This window comes from Cyprinodon variegatus, unplaced genomic scaffold (assembly GCF_000732505.1).
Source record: "Cyprinodon variegatus isolate N-32 unplaced genomic scaffold, C_variegatus-1.0 Scaffold1412, whole genome shotgun sequence".
Classification (NCBI taxonomy): Eukaryota; Metazoa; Chordata; class Actinopteri; order Cyprinodontiformes; family Cyprinodontidae; genus Cyprinodon; species Cyprinodon variegatus.
The window spans coordinates 15,842-35,059 of record NW_015151865.1 but is presented as its reverse complement, the minus strand read 5'-3'; the positions used below and the strand labels follow the sequence as shown (position 1 = coordinate 35,059).

Below are 19,218 nucleotides of genomic sequence, written 5' to 3'. Positions count from 1 at the left end.
TTGTATGTACTACAGCTGCTTTACATCATTTTAAAACAGAAATTAAATGTATGACATGACCTTCTGTCACTTGAGTCTGAAAATACAGGGGAAATGTAAAACCATGACCAAATGCATCCATCACCAGTATTGTCATTTACATTTAAAGCAAGAGTTTTCCTTTTTGAAAATGTAAGTCCAGTTTCCTAGGACTAAACAGGAGCAGGTGGTTTACAGTTGATATCCTTTTTTTGAGGAAACCTTGGATAAAACTCAATATATTTGTCAGCCTTTTTTGGGTAAGTCTTCCAGGTTCACACATCTAGAGATCTTACCACAAATTCTGACGTGGATTCTGGACTTTGACTAGGCCATTGTAACACATGGCTTTACTTGGAATCATTCTAATTTAGCTCTGCCTGGATGTTTATGATAATTTTCCTGCTAGAGGATGAACTGAAGCCCCACCTTTATTCGTATCTATTCCCCCTTTTAAACAAACCCCATATTTAGTTCCATCTAGTTGCTAATCAACTCTAATCTTTTTCTGCTGCTATGCTGCCACTACAATGCCTCAACAATAGGATGGAGGTGATCTGCAGGGTTAGTTATGCAAATATTTGCATTTTGGTCTCATCTGATGAAAGCACCTTCATCATCTACCTTTGCTATATATATATATATATATATATATATATATATATATATATATATATATATATATGTATGACTTATTGCAACTTGAGTTGTGTATCTCAAGAGCTTCTCCGGAGTTGGTTGGCTCCATCTTGCCACAGTTTTGGTGATTTATACCGGGGGTCTCCAACTCTACTTCTCACGATCTAATTTTCTGCAGATTTTCGATGCAGCACTGCTCTAACACATTAAATTCAAATTACTGAATTCCCTATTCAACATGAAACAGTAGGTTTAGAAAAGGCATTGCATTGTGCCATCCTGTTAGAAACTCTGCTAAGTTTCTGCAGGGTCATATTACACCCTTGTGACCCTCAACAAATACACTGCTTATTTAAAAAGAAAGATATAAGTTGAACACACAATTTTCCCTTCACAGGTGTAACATAAAATGTTAAAAGGTTTTCATTCTTACAAGGTCATGTAACTCAAAGGACTTAGAAATGTTTGTTTAAAATAGTAAAGCCGTTTGAAACTATAGGTTCCCACTTCTTCCCATACTCTACTTAATAACCTGTCCCTTTGGCCTATGTTGACCAATTTTAAATATTCCAGAGGCTATATCCTGCAGCTTTGCCTTTCTGCTGAACGCTTCTTAATATACTATTTCCGTTCACATTTCCTGGCAGCAGGTTGGGGAAGCTCTGACATTCAAGAAGCTTTGAGTGTGTTATTAGTCAGGCTACCTGGCACAGGGAGATAGCACTGAACTCCCTCAACCCTTTGAAATGCTGGGGCTACTTTCCCCACAAAGCGTCTTATAGAGCTGAAGCGCTGATCGGAGGTCAGACCGACTTTCATGGCTTGCACATCGGCTGAACCTCCACGTTGATTCTATATCAGTGTGGTTATTCTTGTAATTTTTTCTCAGGAAGCCATCCTCTAGCTCCCTTCCCTCTTTGAAGTGTGGACGCATGTGGGGTTGGAAATGCCAGAATGAAGCCCAAAGGAGCAGTAAAAGCTTCCAAGAGTGTCTCTAAGTTGTTATTGGGAAAAAGCTTTGTTTTCCCTTTGGTCCAAACATTTCAAAATAACCTTCCATTTGTTCAGTTTTCGGTTTGGAGGATATTAATGTTTTATTGTCTTTATGCACGCTAAAATGAAAGGACTAAGAGATAGTTGGATGCTATGACTTTATGGCATAAAGAGTAGATAACCTTTACTCCCTCTCAGAGAAAACAATAGCATATCTCACATTGTCCTTATATTTCTGCGAGACAGATTAGATAGACTGTTGGGGAATTGTAAAGGAAGAGGTGGCAATATAAAGAGACATGTTAGAGCCTGATAAAAAGGCACATTTACTTTTACGCCTTTTCTTTGGTGAGTTCAGTTAAGGCCCTTTTAGATTAAAGTCGATGCCAACTCTGAAAGGTTAAAATGATGTTTGCAGCTGCAAATTACTTCCCAGAGCTTTCATGAAATAAAAGGAGAATCAAATTTGTATATTTTTTGGCCATCATTTTGTGCACACTTAAGAAATATGACATTAATTACAGTGCATAGACATTAGGTTAATATACAGAAATTTATGTGGTTTTTCATTTTGTTAGTTTTTTTCTCATAAGAAAATAGAAAAGGAGGTTGTGATGTAAGCAAGCCTTATGAAAAACTTGAGCTTTTTCTGCCTTTGTCAATTAAATATAAAAACTAAGGGACAATTGTATTTCTCATTCTTCAAAATAATAGTTTCACAAATAAGTTCCTTGTATTTTCGGGGTCTGCAATTTTTTCTTTGTAGAGAGCTGTGGGTAACCCCTGACTCGGCACGTTATTGACGATAAATGAAAAGTAATAGACCTGCTGCTAGGTTCGGCGGGATTACATAAGGAAACAAAGTGAGTGCAGAATGATACAGCTGGAGGCAGGAAATGAGCAAAAAGAGTTGTTATTTTACTGAGCAAAATGAAAATAAAATACGTTTAAAAAAACAATAGTAACAATAATAACAATCCAGCATGTCAAAAATCAAATACCCCACTTCCCATTGAGCTTAATATTTCAGTTCGTCCTTTACTTTGTTCAGTGGTTTGGGTTGTTAACATCAGGAAGTTCACATCATTTGTTTGTTTTTTATTGCTTAGGGTCAAAGGAAAAAGTGATTTTTTTTTATAACTGATATGGACATTGCGTATTCAACAATAGTATTGCAGTTAGACTTTTTTACTATGTTGTTGTAATTCATAACATTTATGTCGTAGCATTAGGACAGTCCATTTTTTTTTCTCTGTCATTACACTGTCACAAGAACTTAGCAATGAAATTAACTCTGCATTTAACCCATCTTCTTGGAGAGCAGTGGACTGCCATTGTGCTGCGCCCGAGAAGCAGTGTGGGGTTAAGGGTCTTTTGCTCAGGGACCCAGAGTGGCAGTCTGTGGGAGTGGCCCTCGAACTCAGAACCTCTGGATTCCAAGTGTAATTCCCTAACCACTAGGCCGCCACTCCCTTAAATTTAGGATAACTCTTGTTGTTCCCCTGCACGGAAATCTTTAGTAGAAGGTGAAAGATTTATGCGATCTGAAGAGAAACAAGAGTGCATTAGTCCCCTCTGGCCAGAGCTCTTTATCACAATCTTCTAACTGAAAACAGTTCTATAAATATGGACAAAGCTGTAAGATCTCTACTTCAACATTTTTAATTCCTTCATTAGACTGGTGCTGCTGACTTTACTTTGTGTTGTACCACTTGGACACACCATGACTATAATGCTGCTCTATTGTAGCCTGAATTTATTTGCATTATGCTTGTTTTAAGATAAAAAGTTTGCTGTAACAATGTTATCCTTTAGAGACCTTACCCCACGTAACCTTAACCTTAATCCAGCAGCGAACACTAATGCATTATGCACTGTCCAGTTGAAGCCCTGTCCCACAGGAAAAGACTACAAAAGGGCATGAGCAGCCATGCCGTGTACATTTAATGTTAATGAGGTGAGCATTTAATTAACATTTAACTATGAACCTAGAAACAACTAAATTTTGCAATGCCTTGTCAAAGCCCCAAGCAAACCAAATGTATAAATATACCAAACTCATGTCAGTGTTTATTCATGTTAAGACTAGTTACTGTATGCTTTATATATAGATTACATTTTAAAACTATATGTTTAAGCAAACATGATGAAAAGATGTTAGAAACAGACTATGAAAGCCAAACTAAATGGTGAAAATATTTTTATGATAAATAAGCTGGTAAATATTAAAAGGGGTGAAAGGTAAAGGATGCACAAAGAACTTATAAAAAAAAAAACAGGAAGGGTCTTGAAGTTAAATTCAAACCTTCTGAGTGAATATAAAGGATATTTAGTTAACAAGAATATGTAGATTTCAAACAAAATATTTACTACAGCCCTGTTGCATTTTGTTTACAACTAACATTAATTTCATTTTTGATGAGGAGCTTAATAATCCAGTGTTAACTTTAACTCCTAATTTGGTACTTTCATTTAGGGATAGAAAATTAAAGCAACCTTTGATTAAACAGCTGGCCTAAAACTTTAAGGGGCTTTAGAAACGGTGTGAAGCTTGGGCACCGTTTCACATTCTGAGCATAACCTTATAGTGCTTTGCACTACGGACTTCATTTGAGCATGGATTATCACAAGCTCTTTTACTGCCTCTGTTGTTTTGCTTCTCATTATCAAACCTCCAAATGGGTTTGTGTGAAGTGTGAAAATAGGTTCTCAAATGAGTTTCATTGCCACTGAAAAGAAAGCTGTATAGGTTTACAGCTGAAACGACTTAAAAGCAGGCAGGGACATTAAACAAAGGACAAAAACTGAATTCTAGAATCCAAACAGACATGTAAACACAAAAAGATTTCCTGATAGAGCCACTAAACCCCTTCAATTATTCTGATTGCAACAATCTCACAAATCAAGCTTCCTATCTCACCTTTATTGTTTTCCAGTCTCAAGGTAACAAATGATGTTACTCTCCAACCAGGCATACTGCTAATAGCTATAAGGATCATTTGCCTAAAACCATAGGCCAATTTTCTTCAGTGCAACTATCTGTTCTATTGATTTAACCAATTAGGGTATGGAAAACCTTATTACAGGCATCCCCAAAATCGGTCCTCAAAGACCGCTGTCCTGCAGGTTTTAGAGGTTTCCCTGCTTTAACACAGCTGATTATGATGATTGCAGTTGAGCAAAAGCCTGTTAATCAGCTTTCAATTAAAATCAGCTGTGCTGGATTAAGGAAACCTCTAAAACTTGCAGGACAGCGGCCCTCGAGGACCAACTTTGGTGATGCCTGCCTTATTAGATTGTACAAGAAAAGATCTTTACTGTTGAACAGAGTGGACACATTCATATTTTTCCTCAACATGAAATCACACAGAAAGGCTTTAAAAAGCTCTATAATGGGTCCTATTACCATGAATGTGAAGGGCCGCCAGGATGAAACGTTTTCCTTTAGAGCTTTTTGAACTAGGAACTCTCTAAGAACCTTTTTTGTTGCCGTTGTTGTTTTTAAAAATACTGTCCTTCAGTGTCTGAACAAATCTGAATATACAAAATCTGTTGGATGAAGTCAGAAAACAAGTTCATATGACGTGTTAGAAAGTGGAGATAGATTGTAACACTGTCATTTAGAACAACCTAGAATCTAAACGTACATGTAACTTTTTGAAACAGTTAGGACAAAGAGGGAAAATGTCAGGAAAATATACATAAAAACAGTTACACAAATGTGCAAAGCTGACCTATATCAATAATTGTAGTTTTTTTTCGAGATCTAGTCTTCAATATAAAAATGCCGCTTTTTCTCACGAATACCTAATGTGCATGTTGATAACAAGAATAAATGCAGAAGAAAATGTCAATTTATTTAAATGTCTGCAGTAAAGTATTTATTGCATAATCATACACTGGTGCAGGTATTCACTAAACTATGGCACTGATTACTATTCAGGGAAGCAAAACTTAAATCACATGAAGAAAAAAAAGGAAATACAAGGACTAAGTTTGTATGTTTAAGACAAATATCTCTTTTGCATATACTGGTTTTCAGCCATAGGTTATTGATATGTGCTCCATCGCTAACGTATTTAGTTAAGCAGAACAAATTAATTTAAGTTTTCTAATTACTTCCATGGCTTTACGTCTATGAAGTTTGGTGTGTAGAATCTTGACATGTCTGGGTGGGATTCCAACCCATGAATCCAAGGACCTACTTGCTACAAGGCAACAGCCCTACCAGTTACACCACTGTGAAGCCCTAGAAATGAACCAAGAAAGCTAAAGCTAATGCTTTTCAATTGAATTCAATTCAGATTTTTATTTGTTGAGCTGAGTCAAATTTTGCTGCTTGCACACTACTCTTTTCCCCAGCGAACCTCTGAAAGAAGATTCCTGCGAGACTCTGACTCAGATGAATATTTCCTGTGTCAGGCACATGAACTGCCTTTTTGTTTGTCTGAAAAAAGCACATGGACTACAGAAGGCTATCACTGCATAATACAGCCTGACAAAATGAACACATCAAAGCCAAAGAAGACTTATAAAATATTTTTTTTTTTGCTATATTATCAAAACAGCTAAATAATGTCTTTCTGATGCATAAACTGAAGCAAAGATATAGAAAAACCCACTAAATATAGTAGTACATTTCAAGAACTTATTTCAGAGTAATACAGTGTTGCCTTTCTGCTCTTTTTTAGTTACAAACTGATATTTAAGCCAGTTATCAGCTAGTAAACGTTTACCTTAATGCGTCAAATAAGTGTCAAAATCTGAATTCAGGAAATTTGTTCTTTGCTTTCCTGCTGCTAGCATGTTCTCGTGCTAAATGAAAATTAGTCCGTTATTTTTTCATTTCCAACTTTGACCTCCCCCCTCTGGCAGTTAGGAAAAATCCACAGAAAAGAAGCACCTTCTTATAAGCCGCATGGTTCAAAGTGTGGGGAAAAAAAGTAGCGGCTTATTAGCTGGAAAATACTGTAGCTACCTAATATTTTCTTGTATTTTGTTGCAAGCAAATAAAAAGGCTTTATTCTTTAGCCAAGTGGCCTGCAGCGTGTGGCCTCAGATGGAAAAGTGCTGAATTTTTACATCATCCATTCACTTTAAAAAAACGTTGGCATTTTATCTGGCTTCTCGTTAAATAGACCTTAAAGTTTGAGAAGGAGAGGATGCAGCATTTGCTCCCAGTGACAAGGAGCCAGTTTCTAGTATTAGGATATGAAACTCGGTTATATGACGTCCAAATGTCTTCAGGCTGAGCTGTGCATTAACATTGCATTTATATAATGTAATTGTGTGCTGTTCCAGCAGATAATCCCAGCTTTTGTCACAGATCCGAAGATCGTTTTAATGACAAAGGAGGATCAAAATCAATTACTGGATTTTGTTTGCATTGGGATTGTCCATTATGATAGGTCATTTGGACTATTTAACATGAGAAGAAGAAACATACAGTATACATGTGGGTGTATATGTACATTTATTTATCAGTCCTGTTCTTTCTCTTGCTATAAAAAGCCCCATGAAGGCCATTTGGATTTGAACATGTGTGGATGTGGATGCGTGTGGGTGTGTGTGTGTGTGTGGATGTGTGTGTGTGTGGATGTGTGTGTGTGTTGGAGGTCAGCAGGGAGTGAGGCTCCTCGTAATCCGGTAATCAAACCAGCTGCCACTGAACCCAACCCCCCACTTTTATACCCCTGTTATTTCTCTCATACTTCGTCTATTTCTTCCTTTAGTATCAGTGTTTCTGACTGTGTGTTTTCATATATTATCACAATATATTAATCATTTTGACAGTCTTCCTTATCTTGATTTTTTTTTCTCCATGTTTTCACATTTTCAGTCAGCCGTTGGAGGAAAAGGTTTAATTAAAAAGCTTTTTTTTATTATTTAGAATGTATTATAATTTTTTCATAGATATTTTTGATATGCCTGTCTTTTATTCTCTGTTAAACACCCCCCATTTATTGGCTTCTTCACCACTCACCCTTTTCCTGGTTTTTAATAAACCTCCTATGCTGTCCTTCATCCTCTGTTGCCTCCCTGTCCTCCTGATCCTCTGTGTCCCTGTCTCCATCTACCCCTCACCCTCCATCTATTTCTGTCATGTTCCTCTCTTTCCCTCATCAATGTATTATGTTTTCTTGCTTCAGGACCTCTTCTATATTACTTCCCTACTCCTTCATTTCACATTTACTGTCTTTTATTTGTTTGACTTAAAGATGAAGTCACCACCACACTTAGAAATTGCTTCCTCCAGCCAGTGCAATCCCTTTGTCACACCAGATTGCTTTACAGCGGACAATGCAGTCTATTGTGTATTCTGTGTTGATGATGAAACACAAGTTGTGTCTGAAAGGGCTGTTGGTCAAGTGTGAACTGCTGTCAACCAAAGGTGCATAAGTGGAAATGGAAGAGAAGAAACAAAATGCCATGCATCTATCAGAAATTGAGAATTTAAAGCTGAATCAAAGCTTACAGATGGAATATGAAGAAAGACATTTTAACTGGTGAAGAAGAATACCAAAACTTACAGAATGGCAAAGGGAGATCTGGGCAGTGAATTTGGGCCAAAAAAACAGCATTAACAGGAGAAGGAACAAGTCAGGACCAGTGAAAAGGGGAGATCTTGAATACAAGCGAAAGTCTAGTGAAGGAATAGCGAAAAACGTGTAAGCATAATCAGATTAAGAATGAGCAACAGATGAGCTCAGTGAAGGTGGAGAGAGCTAAAAGGAAGCGAGAAGCAGGAAAGGAACAGGAAGGAATTCCCACTGAAGACAAAAAAAGACAAAAATATACTTAAACACATAAATAAACAGGAGAATAAGCATAAAACACAGAAATAAGCAGAGAACCTGACAATAAGGGAGACTGGGAAATGAATTAAAAAAATAATAAAACTTAGAATATCTAAAATACCAAGGAAGCAAACAAGCAAGGACAATCAACAAGCAAGGAAATGTTCAAAAATGCAAAGAGAAGAAATCAAAACCCAAATACCTCTGGATATTGACAGAATCTTGCAAAATGCTTTAGAAAATCTTTCAAACCCTTAATGCAGTGGTGCAGTCTGTGTGATCAGAATCAGAATTACTTTATTAGACCCTTGTGGGAAATTCTTTTCTTGCAGTGCAAACGTTTACAGAAGAGAGAAAAATAAGATTTTGAGTACAAATAAGATATAAGAATAAAATAAGATAAGGATAAGAAAATACTGGGCTATGTTCTGCATTATCGCCATATTATCTCTTGGATTTATGTGTAACCATCTAAAGTAAACAGAGGGTTAACTCAGTGATCAAGCTTTCAGGAATTGTGTCAAATTATGGGAATGAGTTCTTCAGAAATTTTTATTTTTTTTTTTCTGTACTGTGCTTTCTTGGATAAGAAAACTGTTAATTGATATAAAATGGTCCTTTTTCTAAACAAGTTTTTAAACAACTTTTGTCATGAAGTATGATTAGACTAAAAATAAAAATATACATATAAGAATTAAAGTATTCTTATTTTATTCTCTAATGAATTATACCTCTTTCTATGTAACTTTACCAAGTTATGGTAAGCATCTACTTATAGTTCACCTTTTAAAGGTATAGTCTTGGCCCCAAGAACTAACGGTCATGGTGTGCAATTGTCATCTGTAGCCTTCTACAATTATTCTTGATTAATACTGAAAATATTGCATAAACAGCATGGGCAACAAATATGCAGTTTATGTCCTTTATTGTATTTTAGTTGGCTTGCACCTGAGATATACATATTATTTAAACAGTTTTAGTTTTTTTTTATTGACTGTCATTAGATCAATTTGTTGTGTTTTATTTTTGATATTTTAAAAAGATAAATAGATTGCCAGGAATTTTCCTCCACAGATGGCCTTTCTTGTTCTTATCTATTTTCCATTTTACCAGCCATGTGTATTACCCAGAAACAAAAACACATTTAGATTAACCTTAGTTTTTCCCCTCTCATCTGTGTCTTAACCTTTCAGATGGCGTCCACAGCATCTCAGCCCAGTGTGTTCTACGTGTCCTCATCATCACAGAGGACATGCTGGGCAGTAGTGTCACCGTCCGTCTTCAGAACATGTCTCAGGAGCACTTCCTCTCACCGCTGTTGGGCAACTTCCTGGAGGGCGTGTCTGCGGTGCTCTCGGTGCCAGTGGAGGACGTTTTCATCTTCAACATCCAGCCAGACTTGGACACAGCACCGGGACGCATCCTGAATGTCAGCTTCTCTGCCGCATTGCCAGGCGGCCATTTCTTCCCCTCGGAGGCTCTGGAGGAGCAGCTGTATTTGAATCGGCCCAGACTGACATCACTGACGCAGATGGAGGTTTGTTTACATGAAACAACACAGATATGCTCATTCATAGCCAACAGACAAGTCACTGCTGTATTTAGTTCTGTGTCCCTATTATTCAACTCAAAATCCCATTGTTCAGCCATGTGTTGATCTGATTGAAAACCATATTCATGTGTTCATTTTAAGGGATGTTTAGTTCCTTTCTTGCTCAGGATTTAACCCAAGTAATATCTCTGCTATAATACAACAACATAGAAACTGATCATAAGATTTTAAAAGGGATACATTTTGATGAAAATATATTCCAACTGAATAACAGATATTTTTAAATCTGTGTTGTATGTAGTAGTTATTTCTAGACATCCAAAAAGACATTATGTCTTTAGGTCCTTGTGAAATGTCATTGACTTTCTGCAATTCAAATAACTGCAACATATTGAGCAGAAACTCTATCAGTCAAATAATTGTATGAAATATTATGAATGAATATGAACTGATAAATTACTTTAATTCAATTTAGTAAAGAAATTACACACTTAACACATGCAAACATTGGGTATAATTGATCAAAGATATAATTATATGTACAATTTATTTCTTGTTTATAACATAATTTAAAGAAGTGAAACGTATTGAAGTACTCCCTTTTTCCCTTCTTTAAGTCCTTTAAAACAACTCCCCTATTCCCAATCAACTTATGAATCCATGCTCCAAAAATTCATTAAGAATTAAGAAATTCATTAATAAAAAAGTTATGATCTAACTATTATATAAACGTATATTCCTTTACATGTGCCTACTTACCGGTACATTTTCATTCATACAATTATTACCCATAGCCCACACCACCACAACCATTGCAAAAATATTATACACCCATCTATAGTCCAGTAAGAGTCCCCATTGATGTTCACCTCCCCCCTCCATCTCATATATTTTCAAGAAAACAAGCTTGAGCTTTTACCTAAGGATAACATTTTTGTTCTATGCTTTCACCACAATTATTGAAACCCAGTCTTTTCAAATTTGTTTGAGCACATAAGATTTTACTTTTTTTTTATCAGACATTAAAGTAGGAAAAACTTAAACAAACAAAGAAAAAGCCACAAAGAATTTGAAGAATACAACAGTGTTCTAATAACTGTTTCCTTAACTTTATTTCATCATTAGAATGTACAAAATACTAAAAGAGGATATAAAAATATTATACCTATCACCCAAAATGCAATTTATTTGTCAAAACTGTTTATATTTAGCTGTATTGGCACATCAACATATGTGGACCAGCTTAGCTTAGCTTAGCAGTAGAGACATATATGGAACAATAATATTTTTGAGCTGATTCATGAGCTGATGGCTACCTTGGATTTTGGATATGCCATATGGATATGCTACATGTTCAGTGAAATGTTCACAGCACTGCATTATCTTACAACTTGATCGTTCTAATACAAAATTACAGCTAATAATCCAGTGAATAAATGTGGTGGCAATAGAAATAATAGTTTACATAACAAACTGATGCGCTGGTAAATATAGAGATACTCTTTTTCCACAGAGTGATTAACATGGTTATCTGTTTATTAACCAGCAGTGAAATTACTTATTGTGAGACATTATGGAATAAATAACACCTCTGTCTGTATGTTGCTAAGGGCCACTGTCGCTAAGGACCACTGTCACACATCTGTGGTGCTGAAAAAGGGACAGTCTGCAGCTGTCATTGTTACCTGTCCTTGTTATACAAGTTATGCATTTAGGAATGACTAATATTGGTGAGAGAGAATGACAGAAACGTTTTAGCTTCTCTTTGTTGGTAAGCAGTTGTTGACGTTTTCCATTTGAACTCAGGAGCCAACACTTCTTTTTCCCTTTTTTTTTTTATAAACTTAAAACAATATCATTGTCTTCAATACAAAAAACCTAAGAAATCAATGAAAAACTAAACATTTTCCTGTTTTTTGTGGTATCTGAAAAGATGATGTGAAAGATGTTTCGGAGCAACATTCCTTTCAGAAGTTGAAACATTGACCTTGATCGGTTGTGACAGTTGGAGTGATTTAGATGCAAGAAGTTACACTGCTTTGTTTGTACCTCTAAGTCATCCTATAGGCAATAGGTTTTTTTTTGTTTTGTTTCTTTGTTCATTCACATGAACAGAAACGCTCCTTTCTTCACTTGTCTGGCTGCGTCTTTTTCACATTGCAAACACATATGCCATCTGTGCCAATGTGTGATTGCCAGTTATGGTTGTTTCTGGGAAGTAAAATAAATGTTATAATCTCCATGCTTATTTAAATTCAGCAGTCCACACCTCTTTTGCACCTGCTATCAACTGCACATGCAATTTTAACAGATCAGCCGCAGCACACCCACTAATTTCATGTACATGTATTTTTCTTAATCAGTTTAGCATAATTTAGCATAATATAACTTATTTGGAATCTAAGTAGATTAGGTCGAGAGGGATGCATCTATACATATTAATGTAAAGTTGTGTAAAAAAAATGTGCAAAAGTGATGGTCAAGTCTAGATCAGATAATTGGATCCCTGTGAGCATTTTTAACAGAGCCAAAGAGTTTGTAGGTGATTTTCAAATCAGTGCTTCAGGATCCACTGCACACAAATCTATGACATTGGCTAGAGCTGTGATATCATTAGTGTTTAGCCACTCCAATGCCAGGATCATTCTACCTGGGAAAGTGATTCATGTTTATATTTACTCTGAAAATCAAGGGGAGTGAAGAGGCACACAAATTCGTTTCTTGAGGTATATCAAGCTAGAAGCCCTGTTACAGCTGTGCTGACAAGCTTTATGGAGATACTCACTTAAGTTTCCAACAGGACTTGGCAGCCTTCCAGTAGTACAAATGCACCAGTATCTGCTTTAAAGGCCACTAAATGGATATTCTTTTAGCACAAAACTGGCGTGACTTAATCCCCTCAGATAACTGATATAGTTTTATCAAGATAATGATTAGAAAAACCAAATATAACAACGCAAATGACTTGAAGATCACTTTAAAGCAACCTGGGCTTACTTAGCCCCTCAGCAGAACCACGGGAGGGTCAAATCATCTGTCTCTGTGTTGTCGCCAGCTGTAGGCCACAATCATTATGGTTTAAAATAATGATTATATAACATATTACTCTATTTACATAATCTAGTTTTGAAATTAAATTACTGAAATGAAAACATTTTATAATGCAGCTAACTCAAGAAGTTCAAATTTCTCAGAGTAACAAGATCGATTTCAGGAATATCTCCCATGAATTGACAGAAATACAAACCAGATGCTAATCACACTGTAGCCATATGGCTTCATGCAAGACTTACACAAATATCAGCACCATATGTTACCATGGATGAAATCCACATAGTACCTGCACACAACACTGGGCATCAGTTACTGTATCTACATGTGTACTCAGCCCTGAGCATTTACGCTCACACACAGAACTAAAACACACAGATACACACCTGCACACGGAAGCACACAAAAACATGGATGCACACAGATGTTCTAATGAATCTGAACATCATAAAAATCTCCAGGGAAAATAGTTATTAGAGGAAGCACAGGAATGCAAGCTGGGGCGTTTATTTAAAAGTATAAAGACAACACATAAAATACAAAACAATTATTGTGAAGAATCTTCAGTTTTATCTAATTTAACAGATCAAATGGAAAAAAGCACCAGTTTTTAAAGACATTACGGACCTTACCCACCTTAATGACAGACTATTTAAAGCTGTCCTCATGCTGTTCATGTTGTGGCATATTTCTAATCAGTAATTAAGACACTCTAAGGACAAGCTGTTGGTCAAGCATAGTTTTAGCCTCAATCAGTCGCACCCATCCTAAAATCATAAATTTACCTTTGAAAAGAATAAAAAAAAAGGAAATCTATTTCCTCCATCAATTTTCATATTTTAATCTCTGGCGATCTATGGGCAAGAGGTGGGGTACACCCTGCACAGGTCTCCAGTCTGTCCATGGCAACACAGAGACACACAACAGAGACACACAACCATGCACTCCTGGAGATAACCCACGTATGCACGGGGTGAACATGCAAACTCCCCGGGCTGGGAATACAAACTAGGACTGTTTTTCTGCAAGGCAACAGTGTTACAAGCTGCTTCACCGTGCAGTCCAGAAATCTATTTCTTTTTACACTTCTAACAAAATTAACATCAGAGCTCATGTTAATGAAAACAATGTCCGATGTTTACATTTGTTTTAAAACAGGTGCAGCATTTAGAAATGCAGATAAATATAAGGCATCATTTCCCTGACAATAGAAAGTAATGGTTCTCATGGGAAGGGCAAATATAACCTCAGATACTGAAGGAAATTTGCACATAAAAGACAGAAAGTGATTATACATGTGCTGAAAACAGGACAGTTAGAGGACTCTATTAAAAGTTTAGAGAGAAACTCCAGGAACCAAAGTTTGTCAAGGACAAAGTGAATCAAAACCTTTAAAATAAGAAGGAATATGATAGAAACTAAGTAACAGGAACAAACTATCAATGAAAAATGGTAAGTCATTTCATACAAGCTGTTCAAATAGATCATAAAAACTATATTTTCACCAGTTATAACATAAAACCAGATATAGATGGAGCTAAGCATCTGACACAGAGTAAGGATTATGCACTAAGCAGCTGCCACAGAGGTTTTTAGTTTAATCAGATTAATTGAAAAATATATTTTAATAATGGAATAAAAATGATTTTCACTGATTAACATCTTATAATCTGTAGGAACAGATGTAAGCTGGACAAACACATTGGAATCTTTCAGACATTTCAAAGAAATTTGGAACCTTATTTAAAGATTAGAGCACCAACTAAGCCAGTGTCCTTCATATTTTAGATGTCTGAATAGTTAATTTTCCTTCTCCGTATGCCATGAAGTTCTGCTTTGGCCTTGAAATGAAGCATCCATTTAGTTCATATGCGGTGAAGCAGAGAAATATATAAAACATGGAGTCCAAGAAGACAATAGACACCAATACCCTAATGGTTTCCTTAGGAGCTGCTGATTAACAAGGATATTGTGGCCATAAGGTAGGGCTCTTCTTGTACATCTAACTTCAGTTGTTACTTACCACACTCTAAGAAATGAAAAAGTAATGCTGCAAGCTTTATGAAACGGTTTTATGGTCAAATAAGTTCAGAAAGTACTTTTTCATATGAACATAAGCAGGTTTAATTGTATCTAAATAACAAGAAGAGATGAATAGGTATATATGCTAATTAATATTGTCCACAGTTACTTATGTTATAAGAAATGAAATGGGGGATATTACTATTATTGTTACTGTATGTAACTTAAGTTCCCATTAATAGTTAAAATTACCTTTTCATGCTGGACATAGACAAGTGTGTTTCTTAACAAGTACAGATTTAATTTGACTAAAGATAACCCAAATACTTCAACATAATCCTGTCAGTTTAACACCCAATAGTTATTTAGGAAAACTTGGAGGGATTGGACTTTTTGTTATTTCCCAGAATGCTTATTGATGTCCTTTTATATGTTCTGTGGCACAATGAGTGAGATGGAAGTTCTCAATTATGACTTTCTGTTAAGACTGATCTGTGAATTTGTTTAAATGTCATATCTGATTATCCTAGTTATGTCAACTGGTTCTGCATTTTGTGTATATTAAAATCTAATAATTAAATTCTATAACATTAATCAAACAAAACGGCATTGCTAACCCTTAGAATCTTTTAAACTTAACTTCACAGCATTAAGTTATATAAACTTAATGTTTACAATACTGTATTAATTACTAATACTTTTAGTAATTGAAGTTGAAAGTAAATATATAAAACTCTTTGCATTAAATCTGCAGAGTTTAGTGGAACCAGTAGACACAATTTAAATAAAGTCAACATCATTTTTTAAGCCCACTTTGTCCAATTATAATTGAATTATCAATTTTCTATTTTTGCTTTAAATAAATTTGGTAATATGTGACTTGAATAAATATCTACCAGTGGTATTTTCTATTGAGTTATATTGGCAGTGAAGTGAATATAAGATTCACTTCTAATAAACGACTGTGATTTCTTTTCGAAAATTATATTTAATCAAATTATACGTGCGATTTAAGAATCTTTATGACCATTCTTCTCTATAATTCTTGAAGGTCCTCAACAACAAATTAAAATACTAATATGCACTGATATATATAGATTGGTATGAAATTATTTGTTGACAGATATGAAAGGAACTAGGAAAAGACAAAAAAGTAAATCCTAGATGAAAATTGGTTGCTAATAATAAGGTTAGCTAAACTCACTGCTACTTGAATGCCAATGATACTTTGACTAAATTATTAGTTTAGAAGTTTTCCTTAAGTAACATCAATATTGACATATGTTAATTTTAACTAATATATTAATGTGTATCAAAATCCAAATGAGTCTTATTTTAGCAAATTAATGTAGAAAAGATTAAAAAATCTTTAAAATGGTAATATAATGATCATGCCATCATGCAAAGAATTATCTTATTCTACTTTAATCTTTTTAGCGTTACTTTTTTAAATTAGCTGATCGAATTTCCCAAATATTTAAAGTTAAAATAAACCAACTGAACCAAAACAAAAACAGAACACTTCACATTTTTTGCTTTTTCTGTAGGTACCAGTTATCATTACTCAAAGTTGCAGGTTTAGTTTTCCAGCTTTGTCACTGGAGTCCATCTATCTCTGCATTAATTCTTCCTACAATTTACAGCCACTACTTAGAGAAAGTACTGAGAGGTAATTGGGGTTTTGGTTGAAGGTATTGGTTTTGTAATGGAATATACTTTATTGTATCGATTTGCCTTCATAAGAAAAGAGTTTGAGTTTTTCCATCTCTGCTTATGATGACTCACAGGAATATCCATTAAAAGAAGCATTAAAGTTTCCATTGATCTCAACTTGTGTTTATGCAAAGCTGGCAGAAGTATGGATTAAATGCAGGAAAAAGTAGGAAGGTTTAATCCTACAGAACATAGACTTTAATTGTGTAAAAGCTTTGAAGAGAAAACACAAACTGTGGGGACCATAATGATGGAACAGTTAAAGGTATAGTGGAGGATTTTTGCGAATTTAAAAGTTGCTGTTTGCATCGCTCATACAAGTTTTTTTTTTTTAAAAGGGATTTGCAATTTTTTCACCATGTCAGATTAACCACTGGTAAGTGAAAATGGTTAAGGACAGCCTTACATAAACAGATCCCCAGAATGATTGACAATTAGGAGGACCACTTATTTTGATGATCCACCCTGAAAAAGAACATCCTCCACTATACCTAACAGGTGATCTGCAGATTGAGCATGAAAACCAGGAAGCACATAAACCAGAGGGGCTGACTGGAGACAGAGATGAACTCTTAAACAGTCGTGCTTTAAATTTATTAGCAAAAAATCCTCACAATAACCTAAAATACATTGGAAAAAAAAATCCAAGAGGAATTTTAGTAATTACAGCAAGGTGTTTTTTTTCTTTTCCCCAATTAGATGTATTTACTACATTTACTTTAAGTCCACAAAGCTTTTAGGTGTCTCTTTGCAGGTTTTGGTATGGATAATAAGTAGTAGGCTCAGTAGCACCATTTGATAAAGACAAGGATGACTTTTGCTTTAAAAAGGAAGTTTATTCCTGGACTAAAATAGTACACTTTGATTACACTTTTCAGAATTCAGAGGGTGTTGTTTAAAAGGATATTAATATGAGTAGGACCAAAGCTTTGCCAGTATGTCTATTAGTTACTCTGCTGAGCAATGATGGTTGGTACATGTCTGGATCGAGGTTGTTCTCCACAGATAATTTTCTCTTTTCTCTGTCCTCTTCCATTTCTCCAGGTTCTCCCATTTGATGATAATGTGTGTTTGAGAGAGCCCTGTCAGAACTACATGAAGTGCATCTCAGTGCTGCGCTTTAACAGCTCTGCCCCCTTCATCTCCTCGCCCTCCATCTTGTTCCGGCCAATCCATCCTATCGCTGGTTTGCGGTGCCGGTGCCCGGTGGGCTTTACGGGCGATTACTGTGAGACAGAGATCAACCTGTGCTACTCTAACCCCTGCCTGAACGGCGGAGTGTGTGCCCGCAGAGAAGGAGGCTATACCTGTATCTGCCGTGAAGACTACACCGGTGAGTGGGATAGAGAGCGTACAAATGTTGGCAAAAAGATCTGCAATCATAGTTTAAAAGATTTGAAATTTGTGTTTTAAAACTAACCTACTGATAATGCGTTGTGTTGATTTTGAGCTGCTCTGGTAGGCTGAAGTTGCTATAAAGTCTCCTATTTCCCAACCTACTCTCTTATATTAACTTGCTGATATTCCTTGCACAACTCCTACAATAAAAGAGTGCCCTGGAGTCTATAAAAGAAGTGAGGATTTGGCCATCAGCTTCATTAGAGAGCAACTATAATGAAAAACAGTTTCCCATACATAAACACTGGAGGTAATTACACTCACAGCCATTAAACCTTTCAACACGCTACCTCTTTAATTTGTGTAAGAAAGAAGACGTTTGAATGTCCAGGAATGTCATAATAATGAAATCCTTAAATAATGGATTTGAATACATTTTTATGTTGCAATGATTATGAAACACTCAACACAAACTTTTAAAAACTAAGAAAACTAAAACACTTGCTGCTATCAGTTTGATCTGGTGTAATTCTGTATTGTTATTAGACAACTCTTCTTATTGATTATTTGATTTATTTCTGAATGCACCAGAACGGCTATCAGCAAAAGAGACCCCAAGCATGACGCTGCCACCCCTGTGCTTCTCAGTTAATAGGATTTGGTATTTCTGGAGGTGGCTCCTTTAAACATTTTCTTGTCACTGTGGTATTGATAAACTGTCGATCATTTGCAAGCAGAGGCTTAGTTATTAATAACACTTCACAGTAAACGGTATAAATGGTCTTCCAGCACCCTATCGTCTATGATTGCTTAGGTTTTGTTGGTTCCTGGATTGGTTTGTTACATTCGAGCCTTTTTCACTTCATCTGAGTGTCATATTTTACATTAGATGTACAATTTTGGACATAACTGTGTGTTTGAGCAGAACACTGATTCAGTTTCTGTTTAAATTGAAAGATGATGTGTTGTAAATATTCTCTGCCTTTTCTTTTTTCCTGTCAGCTGCAATGTTGAATGGGTGGACCAATATTAAAACTGATATAAACTTTTCATTTTATTATGAGATTGATTTTGAATCATAAAAGAATCCGTGTA

At 35.6% G+C, this 19,218-nt stretch overlaps 1 protein-coding gene across 1 annotated transcript in view; it reads left to right on the top strand.

The window, feature by feature from the left end:
- LOC107103281 (cadherin EGF LAG seven-pass G-type receptor 3-like) overlaps positions 1-18,136 on the top strand; it is a gene marked incomplete at its 3' end in the record, with an annotated part of 36,762 nt that extends 18,626 nt beyond the window's left edge. Inside the window, exons 2-3 of the mRNA XM_015402922.1 lie at positions 9,641-9,984; positions 17,830-18,136. Of these exons, the coding sequence (XP_015258408.1) occupies positions 9,641-9,984; positions 17,830-18,136 (651 nt within the window). The remainder of the gene's footprint in view (positions 1-9,640; positions 9,985-17,829) is intronic.
- Between the last annotated feature and the right edge of the window lie 1,082 nt (positions 18,137-19,218).